This window comes from Indicator indicator, chromosome 27 (assembly GCF_027791375.1).
Source record: "Indicator indicator isolate 239-I01 chromosome 27, UM_Iind_1.1, whole genome shotgun sequence".
Taxonomy (NCBI): Eukaryota; Metazoa; Chordata; class Aves; order Piciformes; family Indicatoridae; genus Indicator; species Indicator indicator.
In genome coordinates, this window is record NC_072036.1 from 345,705 (window position 1) to 366,915 (window position 21,211).

At 45.2% G+C, this 21,211-nt stretch overlaps 1 protein-coding gene across 1 annotated transcript in view; it reads right to left on the reverse strand.

The window, feature by feature from the left end:
- PTPRK (protein tyrosine phosphatase receptor type K) overlaps positions 1-21,211 on the reverse strand; it is a 426,155-nt gene that overhangs the window by 15,003 nt on the left and 389,941 nt on the right. The window contains exons 21-29 of the mRNA XM_054393013.1: positions 20,938-21,014; positions 20,724-20,741; positions 17,558-17,594; positions 15,674-15,771; positions 14,863-14,979; positions 13,191-13,345; positions 6,773-6,908; positions 4,164-4,313; positions 2,914-3,087 (exon numbers count right to left, since the gene is read on the reverse strand). Coding sequence (XP_054248988.1) covers positions 2,914-3,087; positions 4,164-4,313; positions 6,773-6,908; positions 13,191-13,345; positions 14,863-14,979; positions 15,674-15,771; positions 17,558-17,594; positions 20,724-20,741; positions 20,938-21,014 — 962 coding nt within the window. The remainder of the gene's footprint in view (positions 1-2,913; positions 3,088-4,163; positions 4,314-6,772; positions 6,909-13,190; positions 13,346-14,862; positions 14,980-15,673; positions 15,772-17,557; positions 17,595-20,723; positions 20,742-20,937; positions 21,015-21,211) is intronic.

Genomic DNA, 21,211 nt, shown 5'->3' on the forward strand with positions numbered 1-21,211 from the left:
GTTCTGTATGCTTTAGGATGTTCTTTTCCACTATGCTTTGTAGTTTGTAGTTCTCTGTAGCTTCACCAATTGCTTTTCCATTTAAACTTTCCATCACTTTCCAATCCATTTGTGTGAGTGTCATTCTTTTGTCCCTTTCAGGTCAAGAGATGATCTGTCTGGCCCCAAACCAGCACACTTCTTCTGTTCAAGTTTGTGCCCTTTACCCCTTGTCCTGTCACTGGGCACCACTGAAAAAAGCCTGGTCCCATCCTCCTGCCACCCACCCTTGAAGTATTGATCAGCAATATATCAATACATCCTTAAAGAACATAGTGTGACGCCCAGAGGGAACCTTCTGCTTGCTGTAAACTGTGAAGATAACAAATTAATGTCCTTAGCACCTTATCTGACTGCAGAATAAGGAGACTCCCAGTTTTTCAACCTGTGTTTCCTACCTTTTCCTAATGCAAGAAGCATATTGGGGTAGTTGCAGTTTGTGTCCTACTTCCTAGAACTGCCCAGGGAGCAAAGAGGAACAACCAATATCGATTCTTCCTTTGTGTTTCTAAGCAATAACCCATGTCCCAGCTGATGTTTTCCTAGTCCTCTTCCCCACCATTTCTGGTCTTTTCAATAACAAGAGCAGATACTGAGTCTGAGCTGATCACACTGTCAAAAAGAACAGGCAGGAGAGCTGCTGTCACGCTGGGAAGCAGAAACATTTTGGTGGGAACACGGGGACAAGCACAATGCAGAAAGAGGAAAGTTTCCATTTCTGTTTTGCTCTCCAAAGTCCCCTTTTCTTGCCCAGCAGTGGGGTTCCCCTTGCTCAATAAACCAATCTTATTAAAAAAAAAAAAATCAAAGAGAAAGGGCAAGAAAAAGCTTTTATTACTCAAGTTTTAGCTCTGTACTTATAGCCTTGTTATATGCCTTCATTGCAATACATTACCTTTTCTTCTTTTCTGCTGCTTTTTTTCCCCCCCTTTATTACTGTCATTTCTGGCTTTCCTTACTTGCCTCTGATTGCTCCTCCATTAATCCACTGCTTGCTTCCTGTCCCTGCCTGCCACACACTGTTCCACACCCAGAGTCCTCCTGCCACCCAGTCCTTCAGCCTGCCTTGTCCTCCTCTCTCCTCAAACCACACTGCTCTCTATGCAGCTGCCTTGCTTGGTCCCTAGCACATGATTTTTAGCCAGCTGCTTAAGTGCAATTCTAAACAATTTTGGTTGCCACCAAAATTCTGCTCACTGCTTTAATTCATCCATTCAGCCCCAGTGACTCCCTAACAGCTTGGTCTCACATTCAGCTCCTCTATTTTCCTGGCACAATAGCTAATGGTGAGTTTAGGGACTGCATTTTACTTGCACTTCAAATGTTTCCTGCACTAGGTCAGGCAGAACTCTGGGATGAATCAGCCCTGATGTTTTCTGTTGCTATTTGTCATTTTCTTCCAGCAATTTCTTCTTGACACTGCAGCTTCTGACAGCACTTCATTTCTGAGGAGTTGGGGATGCTCCTGGACATCAGGCCACTCATTTATTTACTGTAAAGGTGGCTTTAGGGGCCTAACTTTGGACATGTTACTGACAGGCACAGGCAGGTATCTGACAGCAGATGTGATGTGCTGCTGTATCATTCAGGCATCTAGGAGCAGGTTTATCTCCACTTTTCACATTATTTTACCTTTTTCTCTGATGATTATACAGAATCGTGGAATGGTTTGGGTTGAAAGGGACACTGAAGATCATCTAGTTCAAACCTGCCCCCCAGCCATAGACAGGGACAACTCCACCAGCCCAGGTTGCTCAAGACCTCATCCAACTTGGCCTTGAACACCTCCAGGCAGGGGGCATCCACAACTTCCCTGGGCAACCTGTTCTAGTGTCTCACCATTCTCACTCTACGGAATTTCTTCCTCATCTCCAGGCTCAGTCTGCCCTCTTCCAGCTCAAAGCCATCGCCTCTCATCCTGTCACTCCAAGCCCTTGTCAAAAATCCTTCCCCAGCTCTTCTGTAGCTCCTTCAGCTACTGCAAGGTTGCTCTAAGGTCTCCCTGGAGACTCTTCTCCAGGCTGAACAGCTCCAACTCTCTCAGCCTATCCCCATAGGAGGGATGCCCCAGCCTTCTGATCATGTTTGTGGCTTCCTCTGGACCTTCTATCACTCAAACTTCCAACTTTAAAGAGCAGCAACTCACAACATGAACAACAAAGCCCCTCAATGCTATCCCCCAACATCCCAAAGAAACACAACTGTTTTCATTGTTCCCCTGCCTCTCCTCCTTCAATATTCACAAGCCCTCACTCTAAAGCAGCAGTGGTAATCTCATAGCCACCTAGGTCATATTTGTTTCCCAACAAACAGCAAATTTTTGAGATCCTGCTGAGATTTGAAATTTCAAGGCCCAGGGTCTAGCACTTAATAATAATCACAGAGTGCTGGGGGTTGGAAGGGACCTCTAAAGATCATCTAGTTCAACCCTCTTGCTAGAGCAAGGATCAGCCAGAGTAAATCACAGAGGAACAATGTTAAAAAGGGGAGAATCCTGGGGATGCAAAAGACTAAAGACAACAAACAAAGGGGAGAATCCTGGGGATGCAAAAGACTAAAGGTAACCAAGGGGAGAATCCTGGGGATGCAAAAGACTAAAGACAACCAAGGGGAGAATCCTGGAGATGCAAATGACTAAACATAACCAAGGGGAGAATCCTGGGGATGCAAAAGACTAAAGATAACAAACCTTGTGAAAAAACAAGAGATGCTGGTGAGGTTTCTAACCCATTTCCCCCACCCTTCTTTTCTAGGGTTGTTCTACTGAGCCCCACAGTAAGAAAGAATGACCCTTTCTTAAAGCAGCCAGGGCTCCCTCTCATATTACACATCTTCTCAGGGCACACTGTGCAGACAAAGGAGATAGTCTCTTACGTCCATAAGAGCAGCATTGATGTAGTTGCTGCTCTCCCCATCAATAGTAATTAAGAAAGGCAGACATCTGTCAGGTGGCAGCATATCCATGAAGCGGTTCTTGTCATGGTTCCTTGGCAAGCAGGCTATGCTGCAGTCCTCCGCCTGCAGGCGCGGGGTCACCGAATTCAGGGTCTGAGGGAGAGAGGAGGCTGGCTTTAGCATGCTGAGCTAACAGGCAAGGGACTCCAGATTCCCCAAGTTTTCACTGGAAATATTGCATCAGGGGAAAATGTGAGGTATTACAGGCTCACAGGATGTGAAGGGTTGGAAGGGATCTTCAAAGATCATTGAGTCCAACCCCCCTGCCAGAGCAGGACCATAGAATCCAGCACAGGTCACACAGGAACACATCCAGATGGGGCTGGAAAGGCTCCAGAGAAGAAGACTCCACAACCTCTCTGGGCCGCCTGTTCCAGGGCTCTGTGACCCTCACAGTGAAGAAGTTCCTCCTCACGTTGAGGTGGAACCTCCTGTGCTGTACTTTATATTCATTGTCTCTTGTCCTATCCCAGGGTGCAACTGAGCAGAGCCTGTCCCCTCCCTCTTGACCCTCAGTCCTCAGATATTTATACACATTTATTAAATCCCCTTGTCCAGACTAAAAAGCCCCAGGGCTGTCAGCCCCTCCTCATACGGCAGTGCTCAGGTCCCTTCAGCATGCTGGTAGCTCTCCATTGGACTCTTTCCAGCAGATCCCTGTCCCTCTGGAACTGGGGAGCCCAGAACTGGATGCAATTAGCAAGAAGGCATTAGCAAGGAAAGAGTTCCCAGCTGCTGGATGGGACACACTGGGGCTTTTCAAGGTGTGTGAGGGTTCAGCTGTAGGTGTAGAAGGTGCTACGTGCACCACTGAACAGATTCTGCAGGACACCAACCCCTCTGAAAACAATAAAAGAAAGAGGATCCTTTGGAGCTCTGCAGAGCTGTGTCTGAGCTGTGCAAATGCAAGCCAAATCTCCCTGTGGTTCCTAGTCAGTGCTTTTATTCCCAGCAGATACTCACTGCAATTTTATTCAAAGGGAGATAGTCCATGTTGAAAACAACTTTGCAAAGCACATAAACACGAGAGCTTTAATTTGTGGATTAAAAGTAAGGGACCAAATGCTGTGAACGTGATATGAAACCCCTTTTCCCTTAAAAGAAATGTACCTAGAGGCAAAAAAAAAGAATGTGCTGTCACATGCTGAGTTAGTGGGAGCTGTGAATACCTGAAACTCATCTTTCAGATGTGAAGAGTTTGTCTGAGAGTCTATTCTAATCATATCAAAATAAGCAGCTTTGAATTCACAGACAGGAATGGCAGTTTCTCCACACAGGCAAGCTTCTAGAATGGCATCATGAATAAAGATATACTGCTCCTACCAGATCAGGGAAAGAAACAACAAATCAGAACCATTTACAACCAACAGATCTTCCCTTCTTCTAGGGTAAACAGATCTCCTGCATGCTGGAAAAGTCATTCAAGGCAGTGTCCATCAATCCATTAAATACCACTTTAATACAAACACAATCTTGTTCTAACTGGGAAGCAGTTGGCAAGGGAGTTTTCTTCAGAACCAAATGAAATGCAGCAAAACTTAACAGAACAGGCAGAGCAATTCATTTCAGTGGAGGTTTTCAGTTTGCTTGTGGTGCTTGTGGGTTTCTGTGTGGATGGCTGTGACTTGTTGGCTTTGCTCATTTTGGTGTGAAAAAACATCTTTCAGTTTTACAGTACCAGCAGGAAGAGCACACTGGTTCAAGCATTACTCCTGTGATTAGCAATGATCACAGATCACAGGATATGAGGGGTTGGAAGGGACCTCTGGAGATCTTTGAGTCCAACCCCCCTGCCAGAGCAGGACCAGAGAATCCAGCACAGGTCACACAGGAACACATCCAGACAGGGATGGAAAGGCTCCAGAGAAGGAGGCTCCACAACCTCTCTGGCAAGCTTGTTCCAGTGCTCTGGGACCCTTACAGTAAAGAAGTTCTTCCTCATGTTGAGGTGGAACTTCCATCCATTGCCCCTTGTCCTACCCTAGGGCACAAGTGAGCAGAGGCTGTTCCTGTCCCTTCCTTCCTGACACCCAGCCCTCAGATTACATTGATTAAATCCCCTCTCAGCCTTCTCCTCTCCAAACTATACAGCCCCAGGGCCCTCAGCCTTTCTTCACAGGGCAGTGCTCCAGGCCCTTCATCATCCTGGTAGCCCTCCCTTGGACTCTCCCCAGCAGATCCCTGTCCCTCTTGAAATGGAGAGCCCAAAACTGGATGCAATATTCCAGGTGGGGCCTCACTAGGGCAGAGTAGAGCGGGAGGAGAACCTCCCTTGACCTGCTGGCCACACTCTTCTTAATGCACCCCAGGATCCCATTGGCCTTCTTGGCCACGAGGGCACATTGCTGTCCCATGGATAACTTGTTGTCCACCAGGCATGTTGCATTCCCCCCTTATGTATGCTTGTGCAAGCCAGCACACAAGTGTTTGATAGCTGGCTCTAGGCCAGTAAGAAATTCAAGTGTATCCCAACAGAAACAGCATTTCTTCATGTTTTTTTTAGTTTGTTTGTTTTCTGACTTGCCTTGAGATATCCTGAGTCCCAGACACCTGCACTACCATTCCAATCAAGCCTCCTGTCAATTTTCAGATAATGCCTATGACATTCACTCACCCCAAGAGTAAGAGATACAAACGGTGTCTAAGAAGCAGAGTGTGAGAACTATGCCAGCCTCACCCAACAAGTGTGGCTGCCCATGAGGTTATTAGCAGCACAAACTTTCACATGTGCCGGTAACAACACCACTTGTCTTGGGACCATGGTCACAGGGACCATATACCTATTGCCATCCCTCTTTTCTAGATGACCATCACAAGAACTCCCTGCAACGACAGCTTTATTTTGCTGTGTCAGTATGAACCTCAGAGAGAAAATGAGAGGTAAAAAGCAAAAGTGAGAGAAATGAACAGCAGCAGGAATGTTAATTCACATGCAAGAGTAGATGGAACTGGGATGGCTGAAGCAGTCACACTGACACACTCCATCCAGCACACTTCCCAATGGTTAATGACCCTCTAGCAGTGAACATTTATTTGTTCAACAGGTTGTAGCATGCAATAAAAATTACACCAAATCACATTGATGTGTATGGCTGCCACCTGCAGGGGTTTGCACGTGGTCAAATACCTCCTCAGGTAGGTGTCCACATGAAGGACAGGAGAGAGAAGTAGTAAACCACTTTAGGTAGCCTGTCTTAATATAAATGAATAAGCTCTGCTCTGTGGAAGCTCAGTGATACTCAGGAGGCAGAATGGGAGCTGTTACAGCTTCATCACCTTAGGCTGTGGAGTTGCTGAAGGCATGATGAAAGACAAAAAGGGCAGAAAAAGAAAAAGGTTTTGCAATGAGGTTAATAAAGCAGATAAAAATAAGAGTTGAAAAAAAAAAAAAGAGTGAAATGGATGTAAAATTCCACAGGTAATTCAAACCATGGAGCAAATGATTGGAGCTAGTCTAAAACCAGTGGCAACCTGCTGAATGAAATTCCAGCTTTGGGTTCCTGGAATTGTTGATAGCAGAGCTAAGAACAGATGTGACAGACAGGTGTACCATAGTATCTTCCTAAAAACTCCTCCACACCTTTTTTATCACAAAGCTAGGCAGGCACTTGTTTGTGTGAAGACAGAACGAGCTGCCAGTCCTGGTCCTGGGTGCTCTTTGTACTGAGCCATCCTCCCCAGTGGAGACAAGCCCTCAACAGGACCACTGCCTGCTCTTTTCAGAGCAACCTAGAATGCTCCAGAAAGCATCAGGTGCTTTGAAGGTCAACTTGCATACCTCTGTCTGCACCATGTTGATGCGGCGGGACCGTAAGGCTTTGACACAGTTGTAGATGTCCACCACCCCTTCTCTCTCGGCCATATCCAACATGATGTCGATGACAATGTAGCAGCCTGTCCGCCCAGCACCGGCACTGAAACACCAGCAGTGAACACTGTCAGCAACAGCCCCATGCAAACACCTACAGACTCCAGGCACCCATTACTGACAGCGTTTTGGTAAAGTCATTCATTCACAGAATCATAGAATCAGCCAGGTTGGAAGAGACCTCCAAGATCACCAAGTCCAACAGATCACCCAACCCTAACTAATCAACCAGATCATGGCACCAAGTGCCTCATCCAGGTTCTTCTCAAACACCTCCAGGGATGCTGACCCCACCCCCTCCCTGGGCACATCCCAACAGCCAATCTCTCTTTCTTGGAAGAACTTATTTCTAAGCTCAAGCCTAAACTTCTCCCTGCACAACTTGAGACTGTGTCCTCTTGTTCTGTTGCTGGTTGCCTGGGAGAAGAGACCAAACCCCACCTGGCTACAACCTCCCTTCAGGTAGTTGTAGACAGTAATGAGGTCTCCCCTGAGCCTCCTCTTCTCCAGGCTAAACAGCCCCAGCCCCCTCAGCCTCTCCTCATAGGGCTGTGCTCCAGACCCCTCCCCAGCCTCGTTGCCCTTCTCTGGACATGCTCCAGCAATTCAACATCTTTCCTAAACTGAGGGGCCCAGAACTGAACACAGCACTCAAGGTGTGGACTAACCAGTGCTGAGCACAAGGCAGGATGACTTCCCTGCTCCTGCTGGCCACACTATTCCTGATGGAGGCCAGGATGCCATTGGCCTTCTTGGCCACCTGGGCACACTGCTGGCTCCTGTTCAGCTGCTGTCACCCAGCACCCCCAGGTCCCTCTCTGCCTGGCTGCTCTCCAGCCACTCTGTCCCCAGCTTGTAGCACTGCATGGGGTTGTTGTGGTCAAAGTGTAGAACCTGGCACTTAGATGTGTTAAATCTCATTCTGTTGGACTCTGCCCATCTGTCCAGCCTGTCAAGGTCCCTCTGCAGAGCCTTCCTACCCTCTAATAGATCCACACCTGCCCCCAGCTTGGTGTCATCTGCAGATTTACTGATGATGGACTCAATCCCCTCATCCAGATCATCAATAAAGATACCGAACAGGATCGGGCCCAACACTGATTCCTTTCATCACAACTACTGTCTAACTTTTATGTCCTCTCCTTCTCTCCATAAATGTTCTTTAAATCTTTTAATGTGCCCAAAGCAACCTTCCCCCCCACTCCCCTATCAGCTTTGTCCCACTAATTAACAGAAAAAAAAAAAACTCAACCAAATTTAATTTGTTTCCTTCTTTTATCACCCAGATCAATACTTAAAGTAAAGAATGAAAAGTGAGTTCAATTGAAATCTGGAGGATGATTAAGCTCATGCATTTCAAAATATGACAGATCTTGGTTTTATTTAATAAGACTAGGGAGGATTTTAAAGTTATATAGTACCATAAGAAAGTCAAATGTATGTGTTAGCTGGCAGAGGCAGCACATTTCACACAGGCTCACAGGATGTTAGAGGTTGGAAGGGACCTCTGGGGACCATTGAGTCCAACTCCCCTGGCAGTGCAGGACCATAGAATCCAGCACAGGTACCACAGGAGTGCATCCAGATGAGTCTTGAAAGTCTCCAGGGAAGGAGACTCCACAATCTCTCTGGGGAGCCTATTCCAGTGCTCTGTGACCCTGACAGTGAAGAAGTTCCTCCTCATGTTGAGGTGGAACCTCCTATGCTGTAGTTTCACACCATGCAGAAGAATCTCTCTTGATTTGTTTTGGTTTTATATGGACAGGTTTTGCACAGGGAAATTTTAAAATCTGAATGGCTGAGTAACTGTATCTGCAAAAGGTACTTAAATATTTAACCATGATGAAAGAAAATCTGAGTGGGCCAAGGAGAGCGTCCTAACAGAGCAGTAACAGAACCCTCACTTTGGACTTCCGGAGAGCAAACTTCAGGTTGTTCAGGCAACTTATTCAGAAAGTTCCCTGGGTAACAGCATTAAGAAGAAAGGGGTCCAGGATGGTTGGACCTACTTCAAACAGGAGCTCCTAAAGGCACAGGAACTGGCAGTTCCCACATGCTGTAAGATGAGCCGGCGGGGAAGACGACCGGCCTGGATGAGCAAGCAGCTCCTGAAGGATTTAAGGGAAAAAAAGAGGGTTTATCGCCTTTGGAAAGGGGGGGAGGCAACTAGTGATATGTTTAAGGATGTTGCTAGATCATGTAGAAGAAAAATTAGAGAGGCAAAAGCACAGTTAGAAATTAAACTGGCCGCTTCCGTGAAGGACAACAAAAAGCATTTTTATAAATATATTAATGCTAAAAAGAGGGGCAAGAGGAGCCTCCACTCTTTATTGGACGTGGAGGGTAACATTGTAACTAAGGATGAGGAGAAGGCTGAGATTCTAAATACCTTCTTTGCCTCCATTTTCAACAGTAAGGCAGGAGGACTTCAGGATAACTGGCCTCCTGAACTGGTCGATGGGGTCAAGGAGCAGTGTTGTACTCCTGAAATCCATGTGGAATTAGTTCGAGACTTGTTGAGTCACTTGGATATTCACAAGTCCATGGGACCTGATGGGATTCATCCTAGGGTGCTGAAAGAGCTGGCAGATGAGCTGGCCAAGCCTCTCTCCATCATTTTCCACCAGTCCTAGCTCACTGGAGAGGTCCCAGAAGACTGGAAATTGGCCAATGTGACACCCATCCACAAGAAGGGAAGGACAGAAGAACCTGGGAACTACAGGCCTGTCAGCCTGACCTCAGTGCCAGGGAAAATCATGGAGCAGATTGTCTTGGGGGCAATCACTGCATACCTGAGGGATAGCCAAGGGATCAGGCCCAGCCAACATGGATTTAGGAAGGGCAGGTCCTGCCTCACCAACCTGATCTCCTTCTATGATCAGGTGACCCGCCTGGTGGACGTAGGAAAGGCTGTGGATGTAGTCTACCTGGACTTCAGCAAGGCCTTTGACACTGTCCCCCACAGCAAACTCTTGGCCAAACTGGCAGCCTGTGGCTTGGACAGCAGCACTCTGTGCTGGGTTAGGAACTGGCTGGAGGGCCGAGCCCAGAGAGTGGTGGTGAATGGTGCCACATCCAGCTGGCAGCCTGTCACTAGTGGTGTCCCCCAGGGATCAGTGCTGGGCCCCATCCTGTTCAATATCTTTATTGATGATCTGGATGAGGGGATTGAGTCCATCATCAGTAAATTTGCAGATGACACCAAGCTGGGAGCAAGTGTTGATCTGTTAGAAGGTAGAAGGGCTCTGCAGAGGGACCTTGAGAGGCTGGACAGATGGACAGAGTCCAACAGGATGGCATTCAACAAATCCAAGTGCTGGGTGCTGCACTTTGGCCACAACAACCCCATGCAGAGCTACAGGCTGGGGTCAGAGTGGCTGGAGAGCAGCCAGGTGGAAAGGGACCTGGGGGTACTGGTTGACAGCCGCCTGAACATGAGCCAGCAGTGTGCCCAGGTGGCCAAGAGAGCCAATGGCATCCTGGCCTGCATCAGGAATAGTGTGGCCAGCAGGAGCAGAGAGGTCATTGTACCCCTGTACACAGCACTGGTTAGGCCACACCTTGAGTACTGTGTCCAGTTCTGGGCCCCTCAGTTTAGGAAAGATGTTGAATTGCTGGAGCATGTCCAGAGAAGGGCAACGAGGCTGGGGAGAGGCCTTGAGCACAAGCCCTATGAGGAGAGGCTGAGGGAGCTGGGACTGTTTAGCCTGGAGAAGAGGAGGCTCAGGGGTGACCTCATTGCTGTCTACAACTACCTGAAGGGAGGTTGTAGCCAGGAGGGGGTTGGTCTCTTCTCCCAGGCAACCAGCACCAGAACAAGAGGACACAGTCTCAAGCTGCACCAGGGGAGGTTTAGGCTGGAGGTGAGGAGAAAGTTCTTCACAGAGAGAGTGGTTGGCCATTGGAATATGCTGCCCAGGGAGGTGGTGGAGTCACCATCCCTGGAGGTGTTCAAGAGGGGATTGGACGTGGCACTTGGTGCCATGGTTTAGGTAGTCATGAGGTTTAGGGTGACAGGTTGGACTCGATGACCTTTGAGGTCTCTTCCAACCTTCTTGATTCTATGATTCTATGATTCTAACTGTGTGGTTTCATGGCCACACAGGAGTGAGGTCAATGGTTGGACTTGGTGACCTTTGAGGTCTTTTCCAACCAAACCAATTCCCTGATTCTGTGAAACGCTGCAGAACCTGACCAGGAAGAACAAGTTTCTATTTGATTGCCATTAACCTCATTCCATCTTCCTTCATCTACTTGTTTACTTGGATTTAAATTAATAATCTGTTCAGACATTTGCATACCAAACCCAGCCAGCAAGGCAGAAGCATCCATCCTTACTCTTGACTGCTGTCACAGAATGGTTGTAGGCTGCCTAAAGTGACAGCCTTAAGTATCATTATGGTCTACCTGCTGCAGCTCTTGCAGGAAAAAAGAAAATCTCTGGCTGTATTTATTTAGAGTCCAGTCATTTCCTAACATTGCTGCAGTCAAACCCTACTGCACTGTGAATGAGGCAATTCAAAAAGGGAAGCAACAAAACCCAAAGCATTTGAAAATGATGGATGCTCCATGTGAGACTTGTGGCAGTTTAGGCTGGGTGCCTCCTGGGCTGTCACATAAGTTACACCTCTGGTGCCCATAGTGTCCACCCAGTAGGTGGGCACAGGAAACAACATATTTCTACCCATAAATCCTGCACCCTACAAATTTGTCTGCAAAGTCTATTTCTTCCCTCTCTGCTCCCATGGGAGATGCTTCCCTATTGGGTAAATGGTGGGGAAGCATCTCAGGCCTCTTAGGCTCAATGCCAGGATAAGAAGTGGGGGCAGAGCCAGGCCAGCCTGAGACTGGCCTAGCAGTTGGGGGGAAGGGGGAAGAAAGAGCCCTCAGGATTTTGGGTGCACCCTCAGGTGGGGAGAAAGCAATCCTAGGACTTTTGGGTGTGGTACAAGGGAAATCTGTACACTTTGGGATCTCCCTACCACTATGCTCTGTAGTTTTGTAGAACATCAATTGCTTTTCCATTTAAACTTTCCATCACTATCCAAAGCCATTTGTGTGAGCATCATTCCTTTGCCCCTCTTGGGGTGTGGTAGTTTTAGACTATGCTTTCAAAATTCTCCACAGATCTTGAACAGAAAGTGGTGAAATGCAAATAAATCACTATGGGGTGTAAAAAGGAAAATAATGTTAGCTCTAAACAATCCCATTGGAGAGGTATCTACCACAGGATTCAGTTTGCAAAACAATCTTCCTCTCTTTTTACTTCTTTGGCTCTGGCTGATTCTTCTGCTGGCTTTACTGACCTTGGCTGCATCACTTTTGTTGTGACTGGTATAAACAACAACTTCTCTCTGCTTTCTTTTCTCTTGTCCCTTTGTGTAGAGGGGGGTAGGGAAGGAGGCAGGGAGGGAGAAGCTGTTGCAGCTCTCCTGGTCTTTGGCCAGGGGGGTTCTTGTGCTGTTTATCAATTGTAAACACCTGTAAATATTGTAAATATTGTATATCTTGTACATATTCATTGCGTTTCATTGTAGATTGTAGTTTTGCTTGTAAATACAGCTTTCATTTGCTTCCAGCTGAGCTGGCCTGGCAAATTTAATGTTGGGGGTGGGGGGAAATTTCAACCCACCACATGGAGCAATAGAGGATTGTGATGGTTTTAAAGACTGTGTCTTTAATTTTTCTTCACAAAGTTCAAGCAGAAAAGTGAAAGAATGTAAATAAATCACTATTGGGTGTAAGAAAGCAAAATAATGACTATTCTAAACACTTCCATTGGAGAGAGAGAAATGTTTAAGGATCACTACTCAAAACAAGGTCAGGCAGTTGGGCAGGCTCGCAGTCCACTTTCTCTCAGTCTGTCTGCCTGCATCTTCTCTCTTCTGGCTGAAGATAACACACCCCTTGCCTACTGACCTTGACAAGCTAAGTCTAACGGCCTCTCTGCTTCATGGCTCTCTGCCTTCTGTCAGGAGGGTCTGGGGGGAATCCTTCTTGTTGGGGGGGGTGGGATGGGAAAGAAGCACAGCCCCACGAGGGGCCTCAGGGGGCTTGGTTGTATTTTTCTGTTGATTGTACCTATTTGTAAATGTGAACAGTGTCTATTTGTACAGATTCATTGCATTCCATCATAGATTTCAGTTTTGCCTGTAAATACAGCTTGCATTTGCATCCAGACTGAGCCAGCCTGGTTATTGTCGGTGTGGGAGGGGGATTTCAGCTCTCACACTGTATCAAGGATCTGTCCCGCTCTAAACCAGAAGAGTACAGTAAAGAACCACACAGACAGCTGTGGAAAAGAGCAGTCTGCATCTTCTGGACTCACCTGCAATGGACAACGATGGGCCCTGCACTAGGGGGGTTAGACAGCTTGACCCTGCGTATGAAGGAGAGCAGACCTGTGGCGTTGTAAGGAACTCCATGGTCTGGCCAGCCAGTGAAATGGAACTGCTTGACTTCACGGATTTCATTGTAGCCCCTCTGTAAAGGGAATAAAACAAACAGACAAACAGGTAATGAAATTCCAACTATTTCACAGAGCAGATGACCCCAGTAATCACCTCCCCACTCCCTGGGAGTGTTCAAGGTCAGGTTGGACAGAGCCAGGGGAGGTTTAGGTTGGATATTAGGAAGCACTTCTGCACAGAAAGGTTGAGTAGGCACTGGGTTGGACTGCCCAGGGAGGTGGTGGAGTCACCATCACTGGAGGTCTTTAAGAAAAGCTTGGATGTGACACTTGGTGGCATGGTTTAGCCGATGTGGTGGTGTTAGGTCATAGGTTGGACTTTCATGATCTCAGAGGTCTTTTCCAGCCTCAACAATTCTGTCATTCTGAGCCTTTAGCAAGTGTAGCCTCTGCCCATGGCAGGGGGTTGGAACCACCTGACCTTTAAGGTCTCTTCCAACCCAGACCATTCTATGATAACACACACCAATGGAACCTACCTGCTGTTCTCATCCTTTCACCAATTATTTTAAGCAAACAAAGCTTAAAGATGTCTTCTCTTTTTTTTGTTTTTTAATAATTTTTACTTTTGCCATTATATTTTTCTTAATAGCTGCAACTAAGCTCGATTTTTTTTTTCCTAACTTAAGATTTTAAATTAGATTTTTTTAATGACCTAGATGCACCAGTGTCTAGAGTACATATCTCATGAAGAGAAGCTGAGGGAACTTGGGTTTAGCCTGGAGATAAGAAGGCTGAGGGTAGACCTCATTGCTCTCTACAACTCTCTGAAAGAAGGTTGAAGTGAGGTGGGTGTCAGTCTCTTCTCCCTAGGTTCAGGTGATAGAAGGAGAGGAAATGTCCAGAAGCTGTGCCAGGAGAGGTTTAGGTTGGTGATTAGGAAAATTTCTTTGCTGCAAGAGTGGTCAGGGATTGGAACAGGCTGCCCAGGGAGGTGGTGGAGTCCGCCTCCCTGGAGGTGTTCACGAAACATGTGGCCATGGCCCTTTGAGAGATGGTTTAATGGCCACGGTGGTGTTGGGTTGCTGGTTGGACTGGATGACCTTGGAGGTCTTTTCCACCTGTAACAATTCTATGATTCTACCTCTCATAAGCTTGCTAATTAAGCAAAGGGCCTGCTACATTTTCAGGCAAATACCATGATTAACCAGAAGACCACAACTGCATCATGCATGTTGCATACAAAGTTTGTTCTTTATATGAGACTGACCTAGCAGCATTAGGGCAAGAGTGACTGGATAGAAATGGGCATGACTCATAACCAAGTACTTGAGAAGTGTGGCTACAGAGGAGAGGTGGCTGCCAGAGAGGGGAGGGTAGCAGTCAGCATTTCTGGGAAAATTCCAAATCCCACAGTGAGATGCATGTTCGGATGGCACTGATGCATTACTGCCAGGGTGAGGTAAGGCTGTACTATAAACCTGCAGGGAGGGATTTGGTGTTGTAAAAGAACACAGGCAAGCATAGCCTCCTCCATATTCCCTACTACCAGGGAACAGTATGTTGCTGAGCCCTTCCAAAACGTGCTCACCCTTCCCAAAGTGAAGGTCCTGATGACGTACTCGGCGAGGGGCTCCATCTCCACGCAAGTCACTTTGAAGTCCCCATAAACTTCTGTGTCATCAGGCCAGTACTTATAACACTTGACCTAAATACAGAAGAGGAAAACGTTTTACAGCAAAGGAAAAGAAAAGCTTGAGGACAGCTTCCTGCATGGACTGCACTGCATCACCTCTCTTTATTTCCAAGCTGACCAGGCCCTCACGGCTAACAGCTGCTCCATCAAGCTCAGTGCCAGCTCTAGAAGTTTCCACTGCTTTGCACAGCTCTACTTAGATGCCAAATTAATTTCTAAATGAGCATTTATATGTTTTTTTAGTGCTGAGCTATGGAATACATTTCCACTTATGTTAAAGAGAGATGCATTTCATATCAGTAAGCAAACTGTTGCAAGCGATCCCAGATACTTTATATTACTCCCTGAGGGATGTGTTACTGCTAAAGTGTAAATAATTTGCTGATTTCCAGCACATTTGCTCACAAGTCCCCCTTACTCTGTTCATGTGAGTGACAAGATAAAGATCTATATTGCTGAAATATGAATTTTGGCTCCAGACAACTTCTCCCTGCTCATGAAAGTAAGAGAGCATCAGCCTTCTTCACAAGTTAGCTTTGGTTTTACACAATACTGTAACCACAACAATGTCTGGACTTTCCCTTCCCCTCCCCTCAGGATGCAGGGTCCTCCTTCACAAGACTCTTCTACATCCTGCTGGTGTGTCTTGTCAGCAGCTTTATCTTGAGGCTTGTAGCATCAAAAGAGAAACTAAACAAAAACTCACTCTGCCAACTTCCACTAGATTCGTGACCATCACCACGCAAGCCGATTGCTCCTGCCAGATCATTCTCCAGAAGTCATACACAGTCTCATGAACTGGACCTGCAAGAAAACACTCCAGGTAAGGCTCTGCAAAAAGAGAACAGTCAAAGCCAATGCTAAAAATAAAATCCAATGCTCTTCAGAGCACGAACACACCGGCTCAGAGATGAAAGCTTCGGAAACCACATCATGATACCATCCTGCCCGCTCCCAGCCTGCACTGTTATTTCTAACCAAGGCTGAATCTTCTCAGTTTAACTGAATTACCACTTGAAAGAAATCAACAGCAGGTGGTGAGATGCCAGAGGTTGCTTGCAAACTACAAGGACACAGCAAGGTGTGACTACAGTTACATTTCTAGGTTTGCTTTCCATTTGTTAAATATAATGTGGTGAACGTGAGTGTCTTCAGAGGTTGAGGGAGGAGAAACCCATACCGGAACAAAGCATCACCCAGGAGGGCTGGGTGCAGGTGGTGGTGCAGGTCCTGTGCACTTAACCATCTAGCTCCTGGCACAGCGTGCAAGTACAGTAGGTGCTGAGCCATGAAGTGCCCACTAAAGGGCATTTGAACTATTGAACTAAACTTGATTACTTTTCTGTGAGGCAAATGAGCAACACTTGCTTAAGCTTTGCAGCAGAACAAGATGCATTCAACCCAGCGACAGAGCCTTTTACACTGCTGCAATGAGCTCAGAAACAGCTCCCTGACCACAGCCCACTATCACTGAAATACTACTGTATATAACACACATCTGAAGACTCAGCCATAGCCCTTCCTATGATAGATCTGCATACTAAAGCAGCACTAAAATTTTGTGCCCTTTAGACACTATCGTGTGCAATGATTTACATAGTAAAGCAGAAAATAAACCACAAATGCAACTTTAACTGCCACAGAGAGACCCTTCTTAGTTGCAGTTACACCAAAATAACAAAAAATGTGGACAGAAATTGGAGTATCTTGCTTTGGAACAAGCCTAAATGTGGACAGGAATTTGAGTATCCTGCTTTAAAACAAGCCTTTGGTTTGTCTTTTCTGCGTGCAGCTACCACTGAGGGCACAAATAACAAGGTATTTCCAGCCAGCTCTCTGATTACACTCACAGATCAAATAATGACACATCTAAATCTAATTATTTTCACTTTAATTCATAGCCTCTGATATTTCAGTGCAATCTTAGGCTAATCTATTTGTTTTTCCTCATTGTGAGGGGTTTTATCAGAAACACAAAATGAATCATTTCCATAGAAATGCAATTTTTTCCCCCTTCTAACTCTCCTTTTATTAGTAGGGTGTTATATGATAAAGATTTCCCTCACTTTTCCCTATAAAGAGGTTTTGTCCTTCTCTGGCTTTACTTTACCCAGATTTGCTGAGATAGCATTTGATTTATTACTCCTATCTTCGCTGCCTGCATCCTGGACTAAATCCTGGGCAGTAAAAGAATACATTGGAAATGTGTTATTATACATTCCCAGTAAAATAATGTATGAGGAAAGAAAAAAAGCCTGAAGGCAGCTTGAAACTCTTCTCTTCTCTGTCCACGTGCCTCTCTTCTCTATTCATCTTCCTAACTGGAAATCATGGCAGTGGCTTCTGACTTTATCAGCTGAATTTATCACTGAAAGAGTTGCTCAATAGCTAATTAACATGATAAATTAGTGCAATTCTTGCATTTATTCACATTCCACCTGAATATGCTATGTTACTTTACCATATGACAAGATGACAGCTCACAATATTGGAGTTGCTTTATTTTCACTCACTTTCATTTTTACCAAAACACTGCTGGACACCACAGAGCACACTTGGGTCAGTTTGGTTAATGCTGCCAGATTCTTACCTTGGGTTGCAATGTAGTGACTTGGTCTCTGATATCCCTAAAACAGCAATATAAGTTGGTTTGAGTACCACATTACTTAACAGAGAGGGGAAAAATAAAAGCATAAGGGCACTACAGTTATCTCTAGACAACGTTTGCAGAACACACCTAATATTTAAGAGCAACACGAAGCTCAAAACCTAACAAGCCAGTTCATACTGCAAAGACTTGAATGGCAACAGATAAAACGGAAGTAAGAACACCTGGTTTGAATGGACATTGGAGTGTACTGGGAGGGGGGTATCCTAGACAGGTCCCTTTGGGTCTAGAAATGAGTCCTCTGGTGACATTATCTTCCCAGTCACATACATTGGGATGCTTATTGTAATTTTAGTGAAAATTTAGTAAAGATTAAGCAAAAAAAAAAGCAGTAAAAATCTTTGTCATCAGATTATCTGTGTTTTCAGCTTCTCCAATATGCAAAAAACACACACCTTTTGTCTTTGTCCAAACAGAGAAGGACTGGAAGGCACAAAGACATTTGTGCCTGAGCCCTAATAGGGACAGAGCTGAGGACTGTGGTGTCTGCACAGAATCAAGGGCCTGCTGCAGTGGAATCTTCTGCAGAAGTATATACACACACACACATATATATATATTTAGGTAGGTAGTTAAGCCTACATGATTAGGTTGACCATGAGCCAGCACTTGGTGACATGGTCTAGTGGTCATGAGTTCTTGGGTGACAGGTTCGACTTTGATGATCCTTGAGGTCTTTTCCAACCTTATTGATTCTGTGACTCTGTGTAATGTGCTCTTGTGGCCAAGAAGGCCAATGGCATCCTGGGGTGCATTAGAAGGGCTGTGGTTAATAGTTTGAGAGAGGTTCTCTTCCCCCTCTACTCTGCTCTGCTAAGGCCACATCTGGAATACTGTGTCCAGCTCTGGGCCCCTCAGATCAAGAAGGACCTCAGGGAACTGCTTGAAAGAGTCCAGTGCAGAGCCACAAAAATGATGGAGTGGAACATCTTCCTTATGAGGAGAGCCTGAGGGAGCTGAGGGCTCTGTAGCTTGGAGAGGAGGAGACTGAGAGCTGAACTCATTGCTGTTGATAAAGATGTGCAGGATGAGTGCCCAGAGGCTGGAGCCAGGCTCTGCTGGGTGATGCCCAATGACAGCACAAGGGGCAGTGGTGGAAGCTGAAGCAAAGGAAGTTCCATGGAAACAGGAGGAAAATGTTTTTCCCAATGACAGAGCCCTGGAACAGGCTGCCCAGGGGGGTTGTGGAGTTTCCTTCTCTGGAGATATTCAAACCCACCTGGATGTGTTCCTGTGTGACCTGCTCTAGGTGACCCTGCTCTGGCAGGGGCGTTGGACTGGATGAGCTTTGGAGGTCCCTTCCAGCCCCTAACATTCTGTGAGTCTGTGATTAAGCCTTTCCAGCTGGCTGATCCTATGCTAGAGCTGGGGCTACTGTAGCTTTCATCAGCTGCATACAAACAACCAAGAGGTGCTGCTCTTAAGGAAATCATTCAGAACATATTTTGACCAGTGCCAGCAACATTAGCTACAAAGAGGAAGGAAACTTTAGCATTGCTGGGGAGGTGACAATGCAGAATTACACAATGTGCAAATGTTAAAGTGTAACTCCAATTATTTTCTAGGTTATGGTTTTATTAGGCTGCTCGACAGGAAACCCCTATTTACAAGATGCTATAAAGAAATGAAGAATTTCAGCGTACCCAAGAAGTTTATATCCTTTTCCTTAGTTATCCTGTCTAGAATGAAAGCATCTTCCTCTGAGGTTTATGAAAAACTTCTGAGTATCTTACTCCTGGCTTTACAAGAGACCAAGACTGCATCAAAGGAAAAAGAAAAAAAATAATTCTATCCTGGAGTCCTTAATATCAAGTCCCAGCTTCAAATTATGGAAGTGGAACCTGTGCTACGCTGGTTTCCACTCAGTAATGCTTTCCAAAAGAAGGTAAAAGCATCACTTGAAAATTGCAAAGTGCCAGTTTTAATTTGGAGCCTTCCTGTCTGGTTATAACATGATTCAATTTACTCCTAAAAAAGAGAAACAACCCCCTGAGGGAACTGGAATTATTACAAATCTGGGAGAGTTTTCTTGCACAAGGCCTCAGGCAAAATATCACAGGGGCTAATACTTCACAGAGACTGACATGTTAAAAATACCACAATAAAAAAACAGCAATACACCTGGAGCTAAATCTTTATATCCTGGAAAGTCTTAAATAATTTAGCAACCAGCAGTGGACAGGAAAAATTAGTAAGGGGAAATTATAAAAGAAAAGTAACCAGAATCATGTGTTTAAAAACAAGACTGCACTGACTATTCCAGGGTCTTTTGAATTACTTTGGAATTACTTTGAATACAACAATGTCTTTATTCCTAAGCTATTGATTAGGTAAAATTTGTATTTTCTTAGTCACACCACCTGGCCAGAATGTTCCTATTTTCCTATTTGTATCAGGTGTTAAAAAAAAGGCTATTATTTAATCTATATTTGAATCAAAACACGGAATTTCAGACTTCAGAGGTTGCATGAAGAAGTGAAAGGTTTTCTTCCAGCAAGAATTTCTCCTACATTAGTAATATATATATGGATGTGTATATACTTTGCAAGACCTAAACTAGCACCTTAAGACAAATGCCAGCTAAATATTGTTTGTCTAAATAGTTGCCCCAAACAAACAAACCAACCCCACCAAAGGCAACTCTCCCTCCCTTTTTGCCAGACATACATTACAGCTACTTCACAAGTACATTTTCCAGACAACTACAGTACATCATACTCCCCAGCTTCTCACACATAAATGGGGGTAGGGGAAAAGCAAAGCTAGTGGCCAAAATCATCATCATTAAAAAAAAAACCAAACAACCAGTGACCAGTAAAATCTCTTTAACAGATAGGTTCAACCTGACCTGACTAATAATATGTAATAATATCCAGAATTATGCTTAAAGGCTATATTATCTTTTCAAAACAGGTAACAAAAAAAAAAAAAAAAGTCACACAAAAGGAAAGAACAGATGAGATAAATTAGATGAAGCATGCATAGTTATCGACTGATAAAAAAAATTAGAAGAGGAAAGCAATTAATAACAATATCTATATTAAATATTTACAATAGGATGCTGTTATTCACATATAGTGGTACTTACATCCCTGTACAGCCAAATCTACAGCCCAAACCAAAGTCAGATGTGAAAGAAAGCACAACAATGTCAGTGAGTAGTAGGACGCAGAACAAGGAAAGTGTACAATTTTTTTTCTTAATAAAAGAAAGCTTTCAATAAATTCGTAGGCATAACATGCAATAGTTTCACATAGAGAGGCTGGCAAATCGAGAGGGAGAAAGCTGTGCAGTCCACTCACATCTATGTAGTTGGCATTAATGTAATCTGAAGATGGATCATCTTCAACAGGTTGCAAAATCACCCTGGAGTGGTCATCTGTAAAAACCAAGCGGTTACGGTGCCTTTCGGAAGTGTGATTTTTTTTTTCTTTTAAAGTAAGATACTACGGTAAATCATCACCTAGAAACCCCAAATCGGCTGTAAGGTGTAAAGTGCCTCGCTATTTACAGCCCTCAAAAGGTCAGTGTTTACACAGAATTACGAAGCACCGTTTAGCCTGAGCTCTCCAGTTA